At 37.3% G+C, this 26786-nt stretch overlaps 1 protein-coding gene across 4 annotated transcripts in view; it reads left to right on the forward strand.

Moving 5' to 3' along the window:
* The window catches only part of LOC306871647 (transient receptor potential cation channel subfamily M member 3-like), a gene marked incomplete at its 5' end in the record, with an annotated part of 440831 nt that overhangs the window by 393925 nt on the left and 20120 nt on the right, over positions 1-26786 (forward strand). For all 4 annotated transcript variants that reach the window (XM_079419714.1, XM_079419715.1, XM_079419717.1 and 1 more), the window contains 6 exons: positions 10900-11074; positions 13740-13863; positions 23322-23394; positions 24553-24653; positions 24905-25039; positions 25848-25898. In XM_079419714.1, coding sequence (XP_079275840.1) covers positions 10900-11074; positions 13740-13863; positions 23322-23394; positions 24553-24653; positions 24905-25039; positions 25848-25898 — 659 coding nt within the window. The remainder of the gene's footprint in view (positions 1-10899; positions 11075-13739; positions 13864-23321; positions 23395-24552; positions 24654-24904; positions 25040-25847; positions 25899-26786) is intronic.

Genomic DNA, 26786 nt, shown 5'->3' on the forward strand with positions numbered 1-26786 from the left:
TATGCTCATCAAGGCTGTATCTATTTGATAAAAAAATAATATTGTGAAATATTATTAGTATTAGTATTTTCAGAGTCACATGATCCTTTAGAAGTCATTTTAATATGCTGATTTTTAATCAATGTTGGAAACAGTTGTACTGCTATTTTATTTTATTTTTTATACTGCATTTTTTGGGACCTGTGATATTTTTTTTTAAAAATAAAGTTAAAAAGAACAGTGTTTAGTCAAAATAGAGATTTTTGTGTTACAATATAAACTATTCAAAAGTTTGGGGTCAGAAATGTTTTTCTTTTTAAAGATACTTTAAAAAAGTTTAAAGAAAGTTAAATAAACTTTATTCAGCAAGGATGTGTTAAATGGATAAAATTGATAGTAAAGACTCTATTGTTAGAAAATATTTCTATTTTGAATAAATGCTGTTCTTTTAAACTTTTTATTAATCAAACAATCAAAGAAAAAATTAACACAGGTTAAAAAAAAATATTAAAAAGCACAACAGTTTCAACACTGATAATAAATCAGCATATTAGAATGATTTCTGAAGGATCATGGGACACTGCTGGCATAATGATGCTGAAAATCAGCTTTGAGCACAGGAATAAATGCTATTTTATAATATAGGTATTAAAATAGGAAACCAATATTAGAAATTGCAATAATATTTCACTATATCAGTTTTTTTCTGTATTTTTGAAATGAATACAGCCTTGATGAGCAAGAGACTCAAAGTCAAAGGCTCAAAAACAAGATGAGGACGTTTTATTTCACGTCATTGCGTTTGCGTTGTCTCTCGTGTTGAGCGCACTGCAACCATTGAAGTATTCAGTTTCTACAGCGACTCATTTGGTGCACATCGTTCTCTTTCTATGAAACCTGTAAACCGCATTCACCGGTTCTAATTCTGTGGTGACATAAGCTCTATAGCGGTTTGCCCGAGCATTGCTATTCTTTCCTTTTTACTGGTGGCATTCAATCAAATGGCTTCCCAACTCATTTTTGTGTGTATTACTATGTCTTTGCAAGGCTTTTGTCTTTCAAACACATTATAATGCACAAATTAAACTCATAAATCCCCTGCAGGGATCCCAAATCAATGTGATAAACGAGTTAGGTCAAAAGCAGTCTAAAAGTAATCAAAAAGTAGTCTCATTATATTACCTAAAATGTGTAATGTAATGGATTACGTTACTAACTACAATTTTTGTCATATGATTTGGAATCAGTAACAGCTCTGTATGTATAATTTATTCAGTTTATTACATAAACACAGTAGTAACACTTTTCCACAGTATCAAATGAGCCATTTCATATACCTGCCACATACAGCCCAAGGTCAACAGGAAGTGAACCAGAGTTTGACCTCCCTCCCTTGTCATGTGACCTGTGGACTTCCCTTTGTCATCCTATGCCTGGAGTAAAAGAGGGGGCTGGGAAGTCAAAGGGACGCTCAGGCGTCATCATTCACATCAAAAATGACACCAGCCTCACCCACGCTGATTCATCCATAGGAAGCTGCATGTAAACAGATCACTTAAAATAATCAGCATTTAAAGCGGCAAGTGCCTTGACATTTAAACTGAATTTTAGACTTCAAACATGTTTGAGCCCTGTAAGCCGAACAGAGGAAACATGTTTAAGCTCATTAAATCATCCTGTGACACATTCACAACACATATTTAGACTGCGATAAGACCAGTTTACCCTGACATCACACTCATGACAGGAGCTTCATATATCTGAACCGTATCTCAGCCTGCAGCTCGCTCTCTCTCTCTCTCTCTCTCTCTCTCTGTTGCATCAGCTGTGTGATGGTGGTGTTTGCTCTGGCTTTGGGCAGAGCTCATTTCTTTATTTTATTACCTGTCCTTTCTAACACTAGAAGAACATCAATAACACTCTGAGCCATCACCATGAGGCTCACAGAGCTACAGAGACCCTCAAACATGGAATCAAATCTCTTTGTTTTGGAAGAATTGCGGCAGGCTGCGGGCTGGCTTACATATTCACAGTCTGACAAGCACTGCTGCGTACTGGATTAAAATGAATTACGGAGCTGTGCTTGCTGTTGTTGGGCTAATGAGGAGAGGGTTTTTTTGAGCGTTTCGCAGATGAGGGACTAGCGTGCACAGGATGCAATGAAGATTTCCTTGCAGGATAAAATGGGATGTGAGAATCAATTCAGTTGTGCACAATTAGGTGCAGTTTGATTGGAAGCATCGGTTAATCCCAAATTCACATGGGGAATAGAGTAAAGCGTCCGTTGTGATTTAGGATGGATGTTGAGAAATTGCAGACTGCTGAACAGAGATGAATTCGGTAATAATGATTTGCGGCCACTGATGGCGTTGTTTATTGGTATAGCAACTAAATTAGCAACTGATTCACTTAAGGACTTGCAAATACAGTAACAATACACACATCGTACAACACCATTCCCCAACTTGCAGGCTGCATCTTGATGGTTTTCATTTTAAAAGTTAAAGATATTTGCTTTAAGAAACCCCCTTAAGAATTATTTAATAATTCTGTGAATTAGATATTTTTCAAGCATCTTCATTATTCATCGTAACCTGCAGGCTATTGTATCATCTCTTGATTTAAAAATGTATATGTAATATATAATTCATAGTATATACATAAAATGTCAGATGCAATTCAGATGCATCTCTTTGACTGGGATTTTATTTAATATTTGTCTGTCAACTAAAATGATTCAACTGAAATGTCAAAGTACATAAATTAAAGTGTTTGAGTTAATATTTTAAATTTGACACCTTTAATTTTTTCTAATATATATATATATATAATATAAGATGCATTTTATATTTGTGGCAAAAAATCAGGTGACAGCTGTGATAAGGCTTCTTGGGGGTCATCTTGTTTTTCAGTTTTATAGAAGAACTAAATTTGCAAATGTTTCTAATTATTTGCCTTGTATTGATTGATGCATCATCATACTACACTCTCTGTTTGATGAATTTTTTATTTGCATAGCCATCATTTCATGAATTAATATTCTCAGTTTTTTTTATTACTTTTGTATTATTTTCACATTTATTTAATGCTTTAGTCGTATTCACACCATGATTAAAAGTCACATCAAACTGTGCGGCCGATGGTGTTTCTAGCCTAGAAACCTGTTTTAGCTTTCCCTTACACTAACTGGGTCTCCAAGTGATGAGATGATGAGCTGGTCTTTTTACTTTGGTGGTTTATTTCTGGATTTTGTTCCATGTTGCTGGTCTCTGCGGGTCCCTTCACATTAGCATAATGGAGCAGTAGCTGCTGTATTGACCAGACAGGAAGGGTGCCAAAGGCGTTTTTTCCACCCTTTTAAAGGTTTATTTGATTGGAGGGGTTTTATACTCTTAAAGAAAAATTCCAGGAAGCTGTTGATACAAATTTGGTAATTTGCACAAGATATTTTCAACCAATTTGTAAAAAGAGGAAGACACATATACAATAGCCGTTGCGCTTATATTGGAAGTCTGTGGGGCAAGTATACACAAAATATATAACTAGTTTGAAACTATACAGTAACTCTTAAACATGAACTCTTAGAATCAACACCTGGCAGGCGACTTAAACGAGTTCTTTTGTCGTTTTGAACGATCACCCCACACCCGCCCAGAACACCCCTCCACACAACCATTCACACCTCCAGCAACCCCTCTCTCCCCCACACATACAATTCAAATCAGCGAAGACGATGTGTGCCAGGTCTTCAGGAAGAACAAAAGAAGGAAAGCACCTGGTCCAGATGGTGTGTCACCAGTCTGCCTAAAAATCTGTGCTGAGCAGCTGGCCCCCATCTTCACACAGATCTTCAATAGATCACTGGAGCTGTGTGAAGTCCCCTCATGCTTCAAACGCTCCACCATCATCCCCGTCCCAAAGAAACACAAAATTACTGGACTTAATGACTACAGACCTGTGGCACTAACGTCTGTAGCCATGAAATCATTCGAAAGACTGGTTCTGGCTCATCTGAAGGACATCACTGGACCCTTACTGGACCCCCTGCAGTTTGCCTACAGAGCAAACAGGTCTGTGGATGATGCAGTCAACATGGGACTGCACTTCATCCTGCAGCATCTGGACAGACCAGGGACTTATGTGAGGATCCTGTTTGTGGACTTCAGCTCTGCTTTTAACACCATTATCCCGGAAACCCTTCAAAATAAACTAACTCAGCTCTCCGTCCCCACCTCCGTCTGCCAGTGGATCAACAGCTTCCTGACAGACAGACAGCAGTTAGTAAAGCTTGGCAAATTCACATCCAGCACTCGAACCATCAGCACTGGAGCTCCTCAGGGCTGCGTACTCTCCCCACTGCTCTTCTCCCTCTACACCAACGACTGCACATCTAAAGACCCCTCTGTCAAGCTCCTGAAGTTCGCAGACGACACCACACTGATCGGCCTCATCCAGGACGGTGACGAGTCTGCTTACAGACAGGAGGTTAAGGAGCTGGCTGTCTGGTGCAGTCTCAACAACCTGGAGCTTAACACGCTCAAAACGGTGGAGATGATCGTGGACTTCAGGAGAAACCCCCCTGCTCTCCCCCCTCTCACCATCATGAACAGCACCGTGACTGCAGTGGAGTCATTCAGATTCCTGGGCACCACCATCTCTCAGGACCTGAAGTGGGATATTCACATTGACTCCATTGTCAGGAAGGCCCAGCAGAGGTTGTACTTTCTTCGCCAGCTGAGGAAGTTCAACCTGCCACAGGATTTACTGAAACAGTTCTACTCTGCCATCATTGAATCCATCCTCTGCACCTCAATAACTGTCTGGTTCAGCTCAGCTACCAAATCTGACCTCAGAAGACTACGGAGGGTAGTCCGGACTGCTGAGCGAATCATTGGTACAACCCTCCCCACTCTCCAAGAACTGTACTTATCCAGAGTGAGCAAAAAGGCTGGTAAAATCACTCTGGACCACTCACATCCAGCACACTCCCTCTTTGAACTTTTACCATCTGGTCGACGCTACAGAGCTCTGAGCACCAGAACAACCAGACACAGGAACAGTTTCTTCCCTCAGTCAATACATCTCATGAACACTCAATAAATAAACGTAAAACACACAACTAATACATTATCCATTCACCACACTCACTTATTTTATTTTCTCATTTCTAATTTGCACATACTTGACCTGTACATACATAGTCGCCTATATTATATATTGTGTATTTTTTATTTTTTTTGCTGCTTTGTACATTGGTCATTGGCTATTTCCTGTTATTTTGTTTCATTACCTGTGTCCTGTCCTGTTACTGTCCTTCTGTTGCACTGTGGAGCTTCTGTCACTACAACAAATTCCTTGTATGTGTAAACATACTTGGCCAATAAAGCTCATTCTGATTCTGATTCTGATTCTGAAACTTTTAGTATGAGTGTAATAGATTCAATTACTAACCTTTTCAGAGAATCTGTTTACATGGAGCAAACTTCTCTCACAAGAATTATATCAATACTGTATAAACAGAGGTTCACCTCATAAAAACATAATCTCACTACAGAATGACTATTTAAACAACAACAGCGATAAAATCAAGTTTTTAAACTGAATAATGTTATTGCTTTTACAAAAATACAAGCTTTCACATTTCTGTTTTAAACCCTCTGATGTACAGTGGCTCTGATGTTTCTTGGTATGTTTTACCAACTAAATTAAAAATATTGTCTGTCAATGCCACAAACTTTTATAAATCTAGAGTATTCCTTTAAATATTAATCAGCAAATAAAAGGAACAGTCAGTACTCACCCGCATGCCAGTCCAAACATGCATTTTTAAAAAGTTTTTCTATATTATTTTTGAACTTACATATTAATAAAAAAAATCTAGTAAAATGTATCACGATTTCCACAAAAATATTTAGCAGCACAACAGTTTTCAGTATTGATAATAATAATAATTATTATTATTATTATGTTTCTTGAGCAGCAAATCATATTAGAAGGATTTCTGAAGGATCGTGTGACACTGAAGAAATGAAAAATTCAGCTTTGCTATCACAGGAATAAATTAATTAAATAAAATTACAGTTATATTAAATTGTAATAATATTTCACAATAATATTTTTGATCCAGTATGTGCAGCCTTTGTGAACATAAAGCTTTCTAAAGCCATATATATTTGTGTAACACATTGATATTTAAGTCATTATTCAACGTGATTGACATGAGGGTGAATAAATAATGATAGCATTGCCATTTTTGAATGCCTGAATTTCTTTAGCATTATACTCTGCCTGACATTTTCTGTGCTGTAAGGACTGTGATGATATACAGTCTAACAGGCTTGTAATGCGAGTATTCTCAGTTATTGGAGTTGTGGAAAGATATAAAACTCTGGACCAAATCAAAGTTTAGCCCACACAATGAATAGTAAATGTTTTTTTCCTCACTTTGAGTTCTTGATCATTGTTTGTTTGGCAGTTATATTCACAATCACACATCACACCAGTTTTGGACATGGATCTTGTGCCTAGCTGTTGTGTTTAATCTCTTGAATAAATAAATGAACCGCATTTGTCACTGCCAGGCAAGGGATAGGATTGTTCACACAAGGTGTAAATGAAATTGATTGAGAGTGACAGAATAAACTGCCCATTTTTCCACGGGTCTAAAAATTTAGATTCATCTTCCATCTACATGCTTGGCAGGGGGCATACAAATCAACCCGTCCCTGTCTCCGTAACACCCCTCACCTTCTCATCCTCCTCTCCCGGAGCACAGGGGCTCGTGTTCTATTAATGCCAGGCCTGCCATCCTCTCGTGGTGGTGCCGTAGGTCAATTGGTAAATGTGAAGAGGTTATGGAGTTGGCTGGAGGTGCAGGACTCATCACTGTGGGTGTTTGAAACATAGCAGGGGAACCATCAAGTGCTTGGCAGGGGGATTGGCACAGAAAGCCACAGTTTCTCAAACTGAACGTCTAACTTTTAAAATCTTGTTTACAGTCTTTTGTGTTGTTTTGTTTGTTTAACTACTAAAACCCTCCAGTTATTTCCAGCATAATCATTATCATGCTTCTGAATGGATCTGATCTTAATGAGAGATAACAAACTTTATTATTTCTTCCTTTTTAATAGATGATCTGCTAAAGGAAATGAGGTTTATGATAAGGTTAATAGAAGCTTTAAGAAGTCGTTTGACTTGCTGCTGGGTACACGTCTGACATTCTCTGATTAAATGGCAAATGACTGTACTGAGATTCAAAAAAGTACTTTCCTTTGAGTTGTTTACTTTCTCTGGCCACTGATGCAGTTGGCAGATGAAGATATCGGCCGTTAGAACAAACACTGTCACCTCTGCCCACCTAGATTCTTCTAAGGCTCTTTGGAACTTGCTGAGGCTTGTTGGAAAGAAAGGTTAGGTTTGAACAAGATTATAATTAAATAGCACAAGCAAACACTCATCTGCTTTTTAATCTTTTAATTTTTGTCTTCTGACTGGTCTTTTTCTTTCTCTCTGAGACTTGTGACAGCTTGTTTTATTGGTCTTCACACCCAAATTGGAAATCCTTGGCCCATATTACTTTTCCCCCAATGAACTTCTTTAAGTATCTGCTACAGTTCATGTGGTTACAGTGTATCCCTGCTGAAAAGCATATGTTAGGTTTAGGATATTGGTTTTCCCACCAGGCTTTTTAACTGGCTTAAGATTTTCTTGTACAACCAGTATCATTATAAAGCTTAGGGCTGTGGAATGAAGACTGTATGTGTATATCTGTGTGTATTGCACTGACTAAATTGTCCATTTCTGTATTTGTATTCAGATGTTGGTGGGGCTTGAACCTTGATAGATTAATTTAGATTAGATTAGAATGGAACATATATTTTTATAAATGTATCTCAGTTTCATTTATATCAGTGTTATTTTAGTATTTTACTGTTATAATATTTTATTTGTTTTATAATTATATATATATTTAATAATTTATGATTCATATTTTGATGTCTTCCATTCACATATCTTAAGTTTAGGATGTTCATCTAGTATTTATATTTTATTTCAGCTTTGTGTCTAACAAAACCAAATTTGTTCATAGATTTAGTTTATATTAATAACACTGATTTATATTTTCCATATAGAAAATATCCCTTGTATAATTCATAAAATTATGATATGAACAACAATAAAATAAAAAAACTAAAGAAAATGTGCATTTTAATATATTGACAACAATATGACAACGTGGCTGTTTACTGTGCAGGTGTTCACTTTGATTTTTAAATGATAGATATTTGGCTTCGGGTACATCCCAATAAAGATGGCCAGCGTTGTTCTGGTAAACAACATGACTGTGTTAGTCCACTAGTTAGACCACCACCAAACCAACATAAACCAGCCTGAACCACCATCGCAATCCATTCTGGTCTGAGCTGGTGTTTACAGCAGGAATATCACAGAATATATTAATACTAGGTTGCTATAATCAAAATGCCATAAGCACTGTGCAAATACATAAATTCATGGTTTAAAATGCCATGTAGTGAATAGTAGAACTAAGAAATGTCATGAAGGATATTAAATATCATAAAACATTTTTAAAAAGAGAAAGACCTTGTCCATGACTTTTACATTTTTGAGAACATAAATAGATGGCAGATGAATAATATATGTCTTGTCCTGTTGTAACATAAGAGCTAGCATAGACAGAGTGGAAGCAAAGTGTGTGTGTGTGAGAGAGAGGAATCAACCGAGCATTCCTGGAAGCCCATAAATATCAAGGCAGAAGGGCTTGCTGATCAATAAATATTACCTCAATAAAACAGAAAATGATAAAGAGAGAAAACAAGAGATGTGGAGATATAACAGTGGGAGGAAGAGGTTTGGAGTGAAGAAGTAAATCGCACTGTTTCTGATTTTTATACCAGCTGAGCAGCAGTTTCTTTTGAAGTCAGTGTGCTGCTAAAAATAGACACTTTATGTAACCGTACCCATTTTAGGCACAATGATGACAGCACATGTGGATCTGGTGTACCTCTCTCTTTCTTTCATTTTCCCTCCTTCCTTCTTTCTTTATCTCACTTTGCATAATTTAAGCAAAGGTAGGAGTATCTGGGTGCAACATGCTTTTTGAATTATAGTCACAACACCATAACTTGTACTCATCAAGTTGTAGGAAAGAGTCAGAGTGCAGAAGTAGGACTGATCTGTCTTTGTCCTGTTCAGCTGCTCTCCCACAGGTCCTCTCCTACTGCATGCACACCTGTTAAATAAACCAAGAGCTGAAAATTGCAGTTGATTAATGAATGCAGAAACAATCTGATTGTTCAGTGTGTACTTAGACAGCAGAATACAATTTGCGTTTCAATGTGCACTAAAAACACTGTGTACTGTGAAATAATGGTAAGAACTGTTTCAGGCTGCATGCAAAAACGACCAGTGTAGTAGACTATAATTAACAAATAAACGACTCTTATCGACCAGTTTTTATAGCGGATCAAAAGAATAAAGCAAGTCTAGCGTTCCTTGATTGAGTAGTTCTGAAAAATTAGTTACCACTCAGAGTGAGGGAGTTTCTTTCATTTGTAAGCAAAATGGACATTATAATTGAAATATACCCAAATGAATTGGAATCAAATTGAGAGCTTGTGAATCAGAATGGAAAAAATTGAAAACTCTCGTGAGTGATTTTTTTTTTTTTACCGAATGCTTCAAAAAGAAGAGTAGTTACCCATTTGAAACAGTCTAAAACACTGTTCTTATCATATACAGCAGAGAGTGTTTCTTTCATATGTAAGCAGAGTGTAAATGCTATGGCATAAATATTCTTATAATGATTTTTTCAAAACTCATAACTTCATAACTTTTCATAACATAACATTTCTTACAATAAGTGTTTGATTTAAGTTTAAAATTGAAATGTGATGTAATTTAATGGGCAGCAAATGTATTTTGAATCTAAAATAGAAGGCACAAGAATGTGTCATTGTGTTGAAAGTAACGTATTAATTAGACAGACTGGTGATGAACTGATGCTTCACAATGCTCTTCTATGTTGCGTTAGAAAATAGAAGCACTTTCTCTCTCTGTGGAGTGTCTCATGAGGAATATCTTCTCTTCATTGCGGTTAAGTGGATGTCGGGTGTTATGTTGACAGACACAATTGGGTTATGATAAGGATGTCTAAAGGGTCAGTCACAACAACCATTCAGTATAATCTGTTCCTCTGAATGCCAAAATGACTCTAACTTGTATTTTATATGCTTTTCCTTTTCCTTTACCTTTAGTTCTTGCAAAAATGACTACTTTACCTACATATACGTACATTCATAACCCCCCCATCCCCCCCCCCCCCCCCCCCCCAAAAAAAAATTAAAGACCCCACTAGCTTGCATTACAAGAATAAAAACAGTTTAAATATTCTTCACAATAGCTAATCTAACTAACTAATATTTTGTGCTCCACAGAAAAAAAGAAAGTCTTACAGGTTTGGAACAACATAATGGTGAATAAATGCACAGAATGAGGACATTTTTTGGGTGAACTAACCCTTTAAATGTGAAGTGTGTAATAATGATTGTTTTCCCAAACACTCCCAGCTCCCCTTTTTCTCTTTCCACTCTGCTTGTCTTCAAACAAATAAATTCCTTGTAAATAGCTTATTATAGGAAGTGCTAAGCAAAATGTGCACCACTGGTCAAATTAGATAGAAATTTCAGACTGCTCAAACAAACAAAGCTCCACATAAGCACAGTGTTTACACTTTATATGAATTGTTTACCTTTAGTTGTCTCTGCACATTAAACTGGGAGAGGAGAAGAAAAGCTCACACTTCACCTTTAATCTTTTTGATTGCTTTTCCTTGTAACAAGCAGCCCCGCGGCTGCACACATACACCCTTTCTCGCTCACGTTTCTGTTTTCTCCGCAGGGATCGGACAGGGTGTTCCAGTGGTGGCTCTGATAGTGGAGGGGGGTCCTAATGTGATCTCTATCGTGCTTGAGTACCTGAGAGACACTCCTCCTGTGCCCGTGGTGGTGTGTGATGGCAGCGGTCGTGCCTCTGACATCCTGGCCTTTGGGCATAAGTACTCAGAGGAGGGCGGGTATGTGAGCTTTATCTCTCTCCACTGTAACAGTACAATAAGATATGAATTTTCATTTGCATATAGATGAAGATTGAACTGTAGCACAGAATAGAGCGCAACAGTAAACACCCACTTTTTCAGCAGTTTTCTCCCCATTTATTTTCTCCATAAGCACTTCTAAGACATGAACCAAACCATCCAGCTCCAAGATGAAGTTTTTATTAATCAGAGAATCCTAAAAAAATATCACAGGTATTCAACGGTTTCCAACATTGATTATAAATCAGCATATTAGAATGATTTCTGAAGGATCATGTGACACTGAAGACTGGAGTAATGATGCTGAAAATACAACTTCTTTAAAAAACATAAAAAACTGATTCCCACTGATCCCAAACTTTTGAGCGGCAGTGTGTATGTGACCACAAAACCAGTCTTAAGTCGCTGGGGTATATTTGTAGCAATAGCCAAAAATACATTGTATGGGTCAAAATGACAGATTTTTCTTTTATGCCAAAATTCATTAGGACATTAAGTAAAGATCATGTTCCAAGAAAATATTTTTAAAATTTCCCACTGTAAATATATCAAAACTTAATTTTTGATTAGTAATATGCTTTGCTAAGAACTTCATTTGGATAACTTTAAAGGCGATTTCTCCATATTTCGATTTTTTTGCACCCTCAGATTCCAGATTGTCAAATAGTTGTATCTCAGTCAAATATTGTCCTATCCTAACAAACCATACATCAATGGAAAGCTTATTTATCCAGCTTTCAGATGTCGTATAAATCTCAATTTCAGAAAATGGACACTTATGACTGGTTTTGTGGTCCAGGGTCACACACATACATACATACATATACAAAACCCAATACTTATTGAGGGAAGTATATATATATATATATATATATATATATATATATATATATATATATACTTCCCTCAATAAGTACTGGAACAGTAAAGACAAAATTGCTCTGTTGCCTGTGGAGTAAAGACATTTGCAAATATGATTAAAAGATGAATATGAGATAAAACTACAGAATGTCACATTTTATTATTAGCCGTTTCAACACATGCATGTTTTACCAAATAAAAAGAACAGCACTTTTAGAGTTCATCCCACTCATTGATGTGAGCATAAGTATTGGGACAGTTGAACATAAGGCAGATATAAAAGATTAAAATTTAAATCATGTTCAATCGGATTTAAATCTGGAGATTGATTTGGGCAATCTAAGACTTTCCATTTCTTTGCCCTTATAAATTCCTTGACTGAACTGGCAGGGTGTTTTGGGTCATTCTCCTGATGCAATATGAAGCACTTCCCAATGAATCTGGTTGCACTTTCTTGAATATTGGTAGGCAAGATGATTTTGTACCCTTCCAAATTCATTCTGCTACTGTCATCAAACATTAAGTCATCCGTAAAGATGAGAGGGCCTGTTCCAGAGGCAGTATGCATGCCCATGCCATGACACCACCTCCACTATGATTTACAGATGAGGCTGTATGCTTGGGATCATTTGCAGTTCCCTTTTTTCTCCACATTGTTGCTTTCCCATCACTTAGATAAAGGTTCATCTTTGTCTCATCGGTCCATAAACAGTTACAAAACTCTTCTGGCTCACCTTTTTTTCAAACTCTTATCTTGCCTTTCTATTTTTGGTGCTGGTCAGAGGTTGGCATCTTGCTGTGTAGCATCTGTAATTCTGTGTCAAAGTCTCCTGAGGACATTAGATTGTCTGAGCATCACCCCAGCTTTCTGGAAGTTGTTGTTGATTTTACAGACACGTCTTTTAGGGTTCATTTTCATGATTTGTCTGTCATTAACTACTGTTGTTTTCTCAGCCAATCAGGTAGTTGTTGGTTGCTGGTGTCGCTGGTGGTTTCCAAACTCCTGATTTCTCCATGCTCTTTGTTTTTGCTATAGCTCTAATTGACTTCCTCTTTTCTTTTAGCATCCAAATTGCTTGCTTTTCTCTCAAAGTCAGCTCCCTCATCTTCATCCTGGTTTGTGTGAGCCATAATCGAATGCAAGATTCAGAATACAGAAGTAATGGATATAACTGATACGACACATTCCCTGCTTTTAATATCTGAAGAATTAATGCAACAGGACACAGCTGATCACTTAGAAAGACCTGTGAGGCAACTGTTCCAATACTTATGCTCACATCAGATAGAGGGATGAAACTCTAAAAGTGCTGAACTTCTTAGCTGGAAAACATTTATGTGTTGAATCACCCAATAATAAAATGTGACGTTCTGTAGTTTTGTCTCATATTCATCTTTTAATCATATTTGTAAATGTCTTGACTCCACAGCCAACAGAGCAATTTTGTCTTTACTGTTCAAATACCTTTGGAGGGCACTGTATGTATATATATATATATATATATATACACACACACACACAAGGTTTCTGAAATTAATGTTGAACGTTTTTTTTTTTATTGTGTTTTAATTGTGTTACTTATTTCACAAAATAATTACCACATCAGTTTATTTAACTTCTCCAATTCATTTGTATGAATATATTGATAATTATAAAATTAAATGTTTTAATGGGATTTTTCCTTCCGGATACCTGCTGTTGTGCTCTGTTGGAATATTTTCATTGCATAAATGATTTGCTGTGATTATCCCAGTCTCTTCTTTCTCTCTGACTACATGTTAGAATCATAAACGAATCTTTGAGAGACCAGTTACTAGTCACCATTCAGAAGACGTTTACATACAGCCGGACGCAGGCCCAACATCTCTTCATCGTTCTGATGGAGTGCATGAAGAAGAAAGAACTGGTGAGTGTGTGCAGTCGTAATGATTAAACCCCCTGATCTGACAGATTTAAAGACATTCCTCTAGAGCCTTTTTGCTGTACTTAGAGTTCTTTGTACGAGGTTGAACCCGTGATAAAGCCAGGAGAATTTTCTGCCGGACATTCTTTTCCATGTCAGTATGCCGTTATTCTATTGGATAGTCAGAGATGCGTGTAAAGTGGCCCCTTCAGCTTGGGGCTGATAAATGTCACTACCTCTACAGCCCACATGAAGTACATTTCCTCAGGCCCTGACACCATCTCATCACATCAGCTTCTAACACACATACACTCTCTCTTCATCTCCCTGATGCACAGAATGTAAAACTATTCTTACATACTACTGATATTATCATCAAAAACTTGTCATCTTTTTGAATCCACTACTCTTCTGTTAAATTATTCACCAGATTGGCGACACCATAATCTGTGTGACTTTTCAATTAGTGCGCACTTTCCAGTTAGCTCATCTAAAAGCTCTCAGTTCACATTTATCCTTCCCCTGTTGGCCAATACTTCCAGAACATCCTGAAATACCCCAGTAAAGAGTTTTAACAATCAATTTAAGGGTTACCAGGGTTACCTACTTTAATCTCAGCGTGCTTTCATGCTTTTTAACTCTATCAAGTAGCATCTATAAAAGCTTGTAGAGCCATGATTTGCATGAAAAAAAAATTTCTACTTGTCTTTGTATGTCAATGTAATGGAAATTAAATTTCAATGTTGTGTTTGCATATTCAGATATTGTTTTTAGTCATTAAATCATACCTCCTCAAAGTGATTTTTGTGTTTGTTCTTTTATTATGAATGCTTTTGTTCTTCTTTTAGTCATTGTAGTGGTTTCATTCATTGTCTGTGCATGTGTACTTTTGTGTATGTGCACACCATATGTTTTTTTTATATATAAATTCATTGTATAACTGTGTTTTTCAGTGTTATTTATGCATGCATTTCCACTGTGAAGTATGATCTATAGCTGTGGATTTGTTAATCATTATTAAGATGACCTTCTCAAACGTAGATATGAATCTTTGTACCCACACACCATATGACCACTTACTAAATCCTGTGTATTTATATGCTGGATTGGCTTAAATGCAATTGTGTTCAGATGCAAACTTTTTTGTTGAAGGTGAGAGCTTGGTTTGAGTACAGCATATTGGCTTTAGTTTACATGCCACCCACTTGAGTATGTTTTATTGATGACTCAAAAGTGAGATAACAAAGCCTTCGAGATGCAAATAAATCTGAAAGGGAAGCAAATGAAAAAAGTTACTTAAACGAGCTCATTTGTCTCATCACAAATATATCAATAAACGCTCTCAGAAAAAAAAATGTCAGTGAAGCGAAAGGTCTCAAAAGGTTTGTTCTATTATGTACACTTCAGGTAGTAATATGTACTTTAAAAGTACTAATGCCATTTTGGGGTGAATAAGGTACCAAGATGTACCTTTTAGCTTTTGCACTTAGGGTACTGCCCCAGTTGACAGCTTTGTACCTGAGTCGTACCTTTCTTCCGAGAGTGTACATCATCATAATGTGTCTGACTCGCACAAACATGTACACTTATGCTCAGTGGGGTGTCTGATGTGTTGGTAGATGAGTGCAGCATGTGTGTTTGGGAGCTAGAGATCCACAGCACTCATCTTGCATTCATCATACATGCACACAGTAAAGCTCAGCGCTTGATCTCCTCTTTTGCTCTCTGTTGCTGTAAGGACAAGTCAATGGGAGAATTTCCATGCTTGATGATTGGAACAAATGCTTGCAATTTACAACTGTGATTAGAGAGCTGGAGTGAATGTGTGTTAGAGGTGCCTTTGGCAGTCTTTGAAGACAGTCTTTGCCAAATATTTTTCAGCGTAATTATCGTATATTAGCAGTTTTATTTGAAAGCAGTAACCTACTATTTCAGTAACCTAAAATACTGTAGAAGTATATAAAATGCATCAGAGTACCAGAGTTTTGTTGCTATGTTCATAATTGTGTATTATTACTATATTTTTTGTATGTTTTCTGTATGCAGAGAGTACTTGCTAGATTTGGCAAAATGTGCATTATACAACAGCTTAAATTTTGGAATGCTATATCCCATAATGCAATGCGGCTGACTTGATTTTCCATTTTCAGTTTGATGGATAAACTGGATCTTAGTGTTAACCTCACTTTTTTGTGACTCAATGTATCCTACTGACAAATGCTTGACAAAATTTGATGAGAAATGCAAAATACTTGTGTATTGTTGCATAATGTGTGTTTTTATAAAAGTATGCAGAATACTCTGCAGTACTCAGCAAGTAGCTAGTATTTCATTCCACTGCCGCAATGCTATTTGCATAAACACATTTGGTTGGATAATGATATCCAAAGTTTAAAAAAATAAATAAAACCTGAGTAGCTGTACAGAACAAACGTGTGCTCACTTTGGTCTGGTAATGGACTGAAGTGTGCTAACAGACAAATATAGAGGACTTTAGAAGTCACTGCTGAGATTTGCACAGAGATTCTCTGATATTTTTAGCAGTGCAGCAGAGATTTATTGAAATCAATCGATGGGTTGTATAAGAATGCTTAACAGGGCAGTTTTTGGCCTCCGAACTGCTAGTTGACAAGTTGTCATGCTGGTCATAACTTGAGCTTGAGGGCTATTGCTGATGCCACCATGCATAGGCCTACATTCATTCGTATATTGCATTTAGGTGCAAAATATGCCTTGAGGAGCATATACACTGATAAAAATTTAATTCATGTATGGTATAACATTTGTATTCTCAAGTTGAGGACATGCTCCATAACTTTATGAATGTTTCATATCATAGATTTTAGAAATATATTTGTTTTTGCATCTAAACCACTTCTTTAAGGGAAAAAAATTGCTCACCCTATTTTCATTCCAAATACTTTCTTGACAGTATTTAAATATAATTAACAAAAACTGAAACCTGGTCATTTAGGCTCCTGATTAGCAAAACAAACAAAAACAAAAAATGTGAGGTAAGAAAAACAAAAAAAGTGCTGAGATATGAGAATAAGCGAATAATGCTTCCATTCGGACGAGCTTGTGTTCTGTGGTGAATCAAGAGTGGGATAATGAGACCTGTAGGAAGGTGTCTTCATTCAACCTGAGCAGATGTTTAACCTGAACCCGACAGGACAGGCTTCCATAACCTCCTGCCTCTCAGAACATGGCCTGACTACACCGCTCCAGATTTGGCAAACTACAATTAATTACAACTATATTAGATTAGATTAGGTTCCTTTTAGGAATTCAGTATTTCTGTTCTGTGTGAGATTAATTGGCACTTGACACATAAAAGAAGCATTATGTCAGTCTTTTGCTCTTCACTGCAGTAGGCATTCCATCTCTTATTCAGGACTGAACTCCATTCTTAATCTCTTTCCTACTGTGGAGGTCTTTGTTCGTGCAACCAAGGGAGGAATGGTTCAGTTAATCAGACTGACAGCCTTTCTGTCTATTTATCGCTCTCATTCTGTTTTCCTTGAGCATCTTCCTTGTTTTTCATGTTTCCGATGGCTCAGAGAAGAGTTAGCACTGCTAGTTTTCCCTCCAACCAAAGCATTTCAATAGCCTCTTCTAGGAAACATCACTGTATTAGCTCTTGCTGATGTGTGTGAAAAGGTTTTAAATGTCAAAATATGTTCTCCCTTCCAAGCCTAATATGTAAGGGTCTTCTATTTCACTGAAATAGTTTATTTTGCCATAATGATTAGCTACTCACTAAGTCAATAAGTACGTGGACATGCAATATTGATTTGAGTTGGAGTTATTTTTTAGAATTACCTGTATACACTAAAAAAGCTACAATGTATTCAATTTGTAAATATTGCAATAATAATACTGAAGTCCTCTGAAGGTGACGACACGTCATGAAACGACAGCATGTCCGCAATGTGTTACTAGAGACAGAAAATCAGACCAAACGGTGCAATGTAATTTCTTTCACAAGATAAAATGTTAATAAAAACAATAATAACTACATCGTTTTTTTTTTAATAACTGAAATATTTTGATTTGATTTTACCATGTTGCTGTATTTGGGCCCTGGGAAATATCAAACTGCTGGGTGGTGTTATTGACCAATCAGAACCAATTATACCAGAAAACCGTGCGATAATCAGCTGCAAGTAAGCCTTTCATTGGTTGATTTTTCTGTTTGGTTATAGCATCCCATGGCAATAACCAATAATGTGAGTAGGAGCAGGACTCAATGACCAATGGAGGGACTGTTTGAGATGGTCCTCACTGCAGAACACAAGATCCAGGGGACGTGGTTGGATCTAGATCCAACTCCTCCCACCTTACATGTACCTAAACCTACCCGTCTCCACCCCCTGAAACCTAAACCTACCCATCTCCACCCCCTAGATGTGGATCCAACCCGACCCCACGGATCTTTGTTCTGCAGTGAGGGGCTGCTGGACTGTTTGGGGTAACTTGTTTGACAACCGTCATTATTTTTCACAGTTTGAATGAAAGTAGAAAGATGTTTCAGGGGATGATATATTTCTCAGCTGATGTTGATGGATGGAAAGATGGAGTCACATCCTGCAACTTGTCGAACGGGTCAGTGACTACATGGATGAACAAGTGGATGGACAGCTGACAGACAGAGGTACCCCCGGCAGATGAGAAGAACAGTGAGTAGAGCTATGCAGTAGGATCTAAGATGATGTGAAAGCACTGGGCTGGTGGAGTGGAGGGAGGGTGAGGAAGGAAATTTCGCCCCTGATAAATGAAGATGAATGTTTGCCCATGGGCCTGGGTCACTGATGCATGAAGCAATCCACCGTACAGCGGGAACAGCATTCGCCAGCTCTCCAATGAGCGTTAGATACAGACTTACAGTACACATCATCTCATCCTTAACATTCAAATTCATTGCTTCCATCAATTTTATGCAGATGAATCATATTTCAATTTGATTTTAATTAAAAACTATTCCTTGCAGATGTTTTGAGTGATTAATACAATTGGGGTTGCTGAAGTATCAAACCAGATATTTAGATGAGGTTTAGTATTGACTTGAACTGAGTGTGACCTGAACATTTCCGGAAGGATTGATGCCACAGGGAAAAGGCTCTCTTTTTTAATCTCTGTAAATTTAAATATAGTGTAGAGTTATAAATAGTGTATAACAGGAGAGAGACTCCTTAGCTTTTTTCCCCCAGAAGCTCCTGCTGACCATAATTCCACACTTCTCAATGTAGCTATAACCTTTAACAGCAGGAAGACAAGCCTTTGTGATGGACAGGGCTATTTTCGCTACTCACTGCAGGGTTTTTTTCTGACTGAGGTGATTTGCCATAACAGACACTTATGCAGCAGGTCAGTATGCTTTCTTTGATGCACCTGCAGAGGCTGGTGAGGAATAAGGAAGGGAAGTTGCAGATCTTACTCTCTTAAAGGAATATTCCAGAATATATTTACAATTCTATCGACAGAATGTTGTTGTTGATATCACAGAAAATACTTTCAACTCAAGGAAAAACAAGTGCAAGAGGTATAAATTCAGTGAATTTAAGACCCCACACAGTTCTGTTTTAAACCCTCCAATCAACAAGAACATATATAAACTCAAGTTGTGCAGTATAAGTGCATTTTGCCTCAGTGTTTGCAAACTGAGGGACAAGTTGGTATTATTTTCTATAGTAATGTGACATTGCTGTTAATCAATATAATGTCAATACATATAGTTGTATTTAAAACAGAATATCCTTTATATATTCCTTAAAGTTTGTGTACAGCGACAAAACAATCTGATTAATTTTCATTCTATTTCACCTGAAAGTGTTTGTTATCCCCACTTGAAAAGTTTACTGAAGCAGTCCTACCTGGAGTGGAATTTCTCAGACAAGCTCTTGGTCTTTTCTAATGCAAGTCTCTGTGTGTTTTGATAGTTTTAACACAATTTAACTGAAATTTCCCAACAATACAATATTTTTTTTTATAAATGCTACTGGTAACCAGAGAAAATGTTTGCCAAAACTTTAAACAAGTCTCATTCCCAAATAAGCTTGTTCTACATCACTAAGAGCACTGATTTAAGACAAGAATACTAGTTGCCAAAAGTCATAATCTAATAATAAGCCAATCTAATAATTTTGGGCATATTTGGCAGAAAATTATGTTGTTTATTTTGGGCACAGGCTTAGATTTCTTTTTAGCTTCAGACTAGCAAAGTTAATTTGCTATCAAAGTATTAATTTTTAGCACATCCCTTGGCAGTGGATAAAAAAGAAACAGTTCCTTTAGGAAACAACAGTAACACATGTAGTAGACAGAACTGAAAGTTCCTCACTCGGTTGTTTAGTGAAAGATTATCATTTACAAAGTCTGTAAGTGTATGGTTCCTAGTGTTTGAAAATCTGTTCAGATTTTAAAAGTCATGTTCATATTAAAATGAGTGCATTCTAGCTGTAGCTTAACGTTGTTTAATTTACACATTTGATCTAAATCACTCTGACTGTGTTTTTGAATAGAACAGATCTGTTCACTTATAATGTAATTGAGGCTTACTTCAAACAAAGCTTTTCAGTTGATTGTGAGAAGCATTTGCCTGGATTTGGCCTCGAACACATATTGTGTGATTTCACAAATGGCCGGTAAAATTCTCTGCTATGTCACAGTTCATTCCAGCCCATGTAAGAACAGTCCCCAATCAATATTTACTGTGTTATGCCCACATTTTTCTGAAATTTACGCTGTGTTTGGCAGAATTTTCCAACAGCGTGACATGGTCAACTGCAAGCATTGAACGGTATGCAAATTAGCAGCGATGCGACACAGCGATTACCAATGTGAATAAAGACGCCATCCTCCACCTCTTACAGTGAGATTGAGGTCTCTGCAGAACAAAAGTGGGCCTTTCTGAATTTCTGGATGTTTTCAAACTGCTGAGTGTTTCTAAATCATGCAATCAAAATGATCCTCCTGACCTAACCCCACCCCTAAACCTACAGTCACTATGACATCAGCCAATCAGGGTCTAAAAACACCCCGATCTGGTGACTCCCATTACTTTACTGCAGAGACCTACATTATACTTGCATACAGTTGCCACTAAGAAGAAATGTTATTAGCAACCAACAGTCAGTTGAAAGACGCTGCAACCTCCAATGATTTAATCAATGTCATTGTGAACGCCCCTTTAGGATGTTGAGGTGCCGTTGTGTTGTTTTCAACAAAGAAGAGGCGTTCAGGGCCAATGACAATTTGTTGGTAATGCGAACACCCATTAACCTAAGGTTGCCTGTTATCTCCACCGCCACATGGTTGATGCGCTGCGAGTAATAAACTGCTCTGGATCATCTGAAGTAAACAGTCATCTCTTTTTTACTAGCATTAATAGAGAGATTGTTGTTCCAGCACCAGGTTGCAAGCTGTCTTACCTCTTCCCTAGACCGTCTCGTCATTAATGATGCTAATGAGCCCCTCAACAGGGGCGTTGAATGCAGACTTAATGATTGCTCTGATATTTGGTGATACACTCATGGTATTACAAATGACTGTGGAACTTTACTGCCTCGAGGCTGATGCTCCTGATGTCTTGGAGGACAGAGTTATTTGCTTAGTCTAACTGCAGCAAGTTTGTTAGGGTCTGGGGAAAGACTGTGATCAATTCTGAGAAGAAGTAAACATCAGCCGTTTGACATATATGCAGATTTGTTGTCTAGGTAACAAAGTGCAATAAGGATTACAAATGCAATGCCATCATCCATGGAGCAGTTGTGCTTGCAGGTGTATGCTTGGAGGTCCATTGTGGAAAGGTGGTGTTAATGTTTGCAGTGTCCAGTCTCTCAAAACAGTAGAATCACACAATAACTGGAGTAAATGCAGTGGGGCGGAAGTCACCGAAGTCATTTTGGCACTCAGATGATGGAGGTTGATTTGAAACATGACAGCCTGGCCAAGGTGGATTTCAAGATCTCTGTAATGTCTGCAGAATATTACTCATCTTTCAAATATAGCTTAATATTAGTAGAGGAATAACCTGGTTAAAAGTTTCAGTAGCGAATAGGTGCTTTAGTTGTTAAAACGGCCTCTGAGGCACATGGAGATGATTTAAATATCCATTATTGACCTGTCCTTTTCAGCTACTTCATGCTCATGAATCACAGACATGTCCCATAGGTCAGCTGTGTACTCAATATGGATATGAAATTTTGAAAAGAACTACTGTAACAGTGTCTAATTCTCTCTCCTGCTGTGTTTGAGTGGTGTGTTGACTTTAAAAGCATTGTTCATCCAAAAAAATTAATTCTGTCATGATTTATTTAACCTCACTTTTTTCAGTTTTTTGTCTTGAATTTTTTTTTTCAATGGGGTATAGTGTTGTTTTTGACCCCAGTGATTTTAATTGTTTGGATCAGTTTTATTCAACTTCATGTCTTTTCAAACCTCCCTTTCTCTCCTTTTTGGCTTGACCCCCCCCCCCCCTTTTTTTTTTTGCAGTTTACACACACACATGCAAAAAGAAAATGTATTTCATGTATTATAAAAAAATATATATAAAAGAAAATTAATACATTGATCAAAATAGCTGTTTTCTATAGGACAAACAGTAAGGGTTAAATAGACATACTGTACAGGGACATATTGTAAAGGTCAATATCACTCATGCCTCAATCACACACACACAGAGAGAGTTGGGTCACCTCCATAGTCACAGGGTCATCAATAGCTGTCACTTCAGTAATTGGCCGTCACCATACTCTTTGTAGAGGACATGAAGTGCTTGTTCGATACAATTACATTCCATTTACTCTTAAATTTCAGCAGCAAAAAGATTTCATATTGCACACCACACAAGACCTAAGCATAGCACCATTGCTTTTATGCATCAGTTCTGAACTATAAGATATTTTGAAGGATTATATGTTCCGTTATTTAAACTCCCTGAAGTGCTCCAATTCTTTATTCCGCTGCCACCCCTCCTCAAACTCACACACACCCTAAATCTGCCATCGTTTCATGGTGGCTTGAGGGGATGAAAATGAAAACACCATTGACATTAGGCTGAACCAATCCTCCCACGTCCACGCATAAGTTCATTAGTCCATACCAGACAGATGGAAAATGGCTACTGAAAGAAAGGTGGATTGTTCAAATGACAGGCGTTAGATTAATGGCCTGTACGCTATATGTTCTGGAATTCTGAACACACACGATGCATATGGTGCTGCAAGGTGCCCTTCATATGTAGCATTGCAGTGATTACAGAACTGCAATTCCGGTTATGGCGGTGCTTGCAGTGCATTTCTGTAAATCCCTCTAGCTCTGTTCTTGTCATTTCTCTTTGCTATTGCCAAAACACAAAGCAGTTATCACTATGATTGGATTTGCTTTTATCATGCTATCTTACTCAAACAGTTGTTACGAACATGTGATGCCAGCAATAATGCAATATTTCTCTTCCTCAGATAACAGTGTTTCGGATGGGATCAGAGGGACACCAGGACATTGATCTGGCCATTCTAACAGCACTTCTGAAAGGTAATATTTGTACATTTTTGGATACTCAAATGTATCTATGAACATTTTGGTTTAAATCAGGGTCTTCAACAGGGGTCTGCAGTGGGGATTCGCTCATATAGTGTTTAATTTTTATCAGATTTTTGTTGGGAAAAAATCAAATTAAAAATACAGTATCATTTTCAACCAAAGCTAAAATTCATGAGGTTTAAATAAATGTTTGATTGTCTCCTCTGTATTCACTGAAGTACATAACTACACCAGTATTGATTATTATTGTGCATTTTAAAGTACATTTTTCATTGAACACACATGTGAATAGCTGACAAATACAGAAAGTGTCAGGATTTATTATGATGTAGTGTGAAATTAAAGCGAGAACATAAAGCTAACCTCTGTTAGAGTTCAAAGCAACAGAAAACAGCAATTAAAGCTCATTCACAGAGACTTAATTATACATGATTATGTGACCAATCTTTGCTGATACAGTGCCTTCCTGTTGCTGAGGACTTGTTTCATCTGGCATCAATACAGTAACTAAATACATCATGAACTTCAAAAGCGCAAGGTGCCCCACATGGCCATTTCCGAGTATTACAGACCTGTATTTTAGGTTTAACTACCCATAGACGGAGTTGGGCAGATTATGCAAATATGGATTAATACATGGCGACACCTAGACAAGTCACGGAAGTGTCTATTTAATAAACTGTGTCTGGAAAGATTACCCTCATAAAAGTAAATGTAGAAGCACCAGGCCAGAGTAAGTAAAGACAAATGTCCTGCTGCTCAGGGGGAAGGTTTATTAGCTTGAAGCTGGAGCAGAGCCAAGTACCAGAGACCCTGGAGAGTGCTTTCCTCTGTGATTTATCTCTAGAATCAGCTTTTTAAACAAGCATAACGCTTTGCATTGTAATGATGTGCGAGCCGGAGATTCCTTAGGATTCTCCACTGGGAGAGGCGCTTGTAAATCAATGGTTGAGTTGAGGGGGTTTAAGCATGCAAATGATTTTGAAGACATCAGACTGTAAAATTAGTAATGTTTAATAGGCATTTAGTTACGCACCGCATCCATCATTGTATATGCTCTCGTAACATATTCCCCAGGGCTTTTTAAGATGGTTTGGTTAAGGCAAATGAACTAACCTTAATTATGTGCCCTTTTACTTGTCTGTCCAGGGGCCAATGCATCAGCTCCAGATCAACTGAGCCTGGCTTTGGCTTGGAACAGAGTTGACATCGCTCGAAGCCAGATCTTCATTTATGGACAGCAGTGGCCTGTAGGCAATATCCACTCACTCCAACTCTGTAATTCATTTAGATACAGAGATATTGATTACAGAGGGGACGAGAAGCACTTCTGTGTGACTCTGACTCTGATTATACACAGTAGATGCTAATGATGGTGGGCTGCATTTCCACCAGATTAAAATTCATGAAATTAATTCATTGCTGTGCACCTGTATGTCTGTTTTATTGTGCACTGGTGGTGTGGGTTCTGGACCTGTAAGCTTTGTTTATGTGTGGTTAGGTGGGCTCTCTAGAGCAGTCTATGCTGGATGCACTGGTGCTGGACAGAGTGGACTTTGTGAAGCTGTTGATTGAGAATGGAGTGAGCATGCACCGCTTCCTGACACTCTCCAGACTTGAAGAGCTCTATAATACGGTAATGTAGCTATGTCAGGTGATTTGAATGATATTTTAAATATTTTAAAGTTTTTCAGTGTGGTCTCAGACTTTTGGATCTCACTGTACTATCTGTTTCCCATTTATACTCTACCATTCAAAAGTGTAAAAAAAAATACTGTTTTATTCATCAAGGTAAATAAAAAAAATATACAATCACAGTTTCCACAAAAATATTACACAGCACTACTGTTTTCAACACTGATAATAATATGAAATATTTATTTTAACATCAAAATCATGTGGGACTGCAAACAGTAGTAATGTGACTTTGCAATAACAAGAATAAATAACATTTTAAAATAGAAAACAGTATTTTAAATTGTGATAATATTTCACAGTATAACTGTATTTTTGATCAGATAAATGCAACCTTGGTGAGTATAAGACACAGCTTTCAAAAACATTTTTAAAAAATTCCCAAACTTTTGAATGGTATATGTATATGTATGTATGTATTTATTCTAAATATATATAATGACCTATAGTGAAAAAATAGGCATATGCACTGTCAAACAATTGTTTATATGGTACATGTGGTAAACTGGTTTAGGACCAAACATATAGCATTTAACATTTAATTACATGGATAGTATTTTTAAAGGTGATAGCAGGTAGATTTAGCTTCATAAAGGGGTAGTTCAACCAGAAATGAAATTTGTGGCATCATTTACACAATCCCTTTTAGGTAACAACAATACATGGTCTTATTTGTTTTTCAAGTATTATTTGTGGTTAGATGTAACTGATTGTTAAAGGTTATATTTGTTTCTGTTTGCCTTAAATAGAGGCATGGTCCATCCAACACCTTGTACCACCTTGTCAGAGATGTGAAAAAGGTAAGAAGTCACTGTGCATGTAGCTGAGTGTGTCTGTATGCATGTGTGTGCATGTGTGTGAGTGGATGTCAGAATGTGAGTGTAAGTGGTAGATTAGTCTTAGATTTCTGTTGCACATTTAGCAAAGGTGTCTTTCTTTCATCTTAGCCCGACAGAGAGACTTGGCCAATTAGTTGCTTTTTTTCTGTCTGTGTCCTCTCTTGCTTGTTTCAGTGATTCTCAGACTATAAAACATCAGAACAATGTATCAGAACAATGGGTTTGTTGCGCCTTAGGGCACACATGTGTTTTTCTTAATTACTATTCCTAAGTGCGTTTTCAAGGCATAATGGGCAACGCGGTTGCCTTCTTTTTGCACTCTGGTGCTTTTCACAGTCTTTATGTAATGACTTTTGTGTCTTTTATGTAATAACAGTTTCGACTTGTAAAAGACTCTGCTACACCGTGAGGTTTTTGGTCTAGTCTTCTCTTTGTCCAATAAAGACTTTTTTGTAGTTTGAAGGCCCAAACCTTGTCTGCATCCCTGGAGAGCAACATGATGTTAAAATGGGCATCACATCAACTGATTCTAGTACAGCATTTCTTGCACAAATGAAATGCAGCTTCACCTGTGATTCCGATCAGCCAGTTGAAGCATTTTGTGGCATTTGCTGAGGTTGAAGTAATTAGTCCAGCTTAGAAGATCTGTGGTCGCTCTGCATTGGTAATTGCAGAACCAGAGCAGAGCCTAGTTATCATAGTCTGAAGGTAGGATGCGGGATGTAATTTTGCTAAAAGGGATTTGGCCCATAGATCTAATGAAAGGAGGAATCTTAGGTCTTCGTGTCAATTTCAACACCCTGATAAGGATTCTCTAATTAGAAAAGCTCACTAATATTGGCATACACG

This window comes from Barbus barbus (genome assembly GCF_936440315.1).
Source record: "Barbus barbus genome assembly, chromosome: 6".
NCBI classification, from domain to species: Eukaryota; Metazoa; Chordata; class Actinopteri; order Cypriniformes; family Cyprinidae; genus Barbus; species Barbus barbus.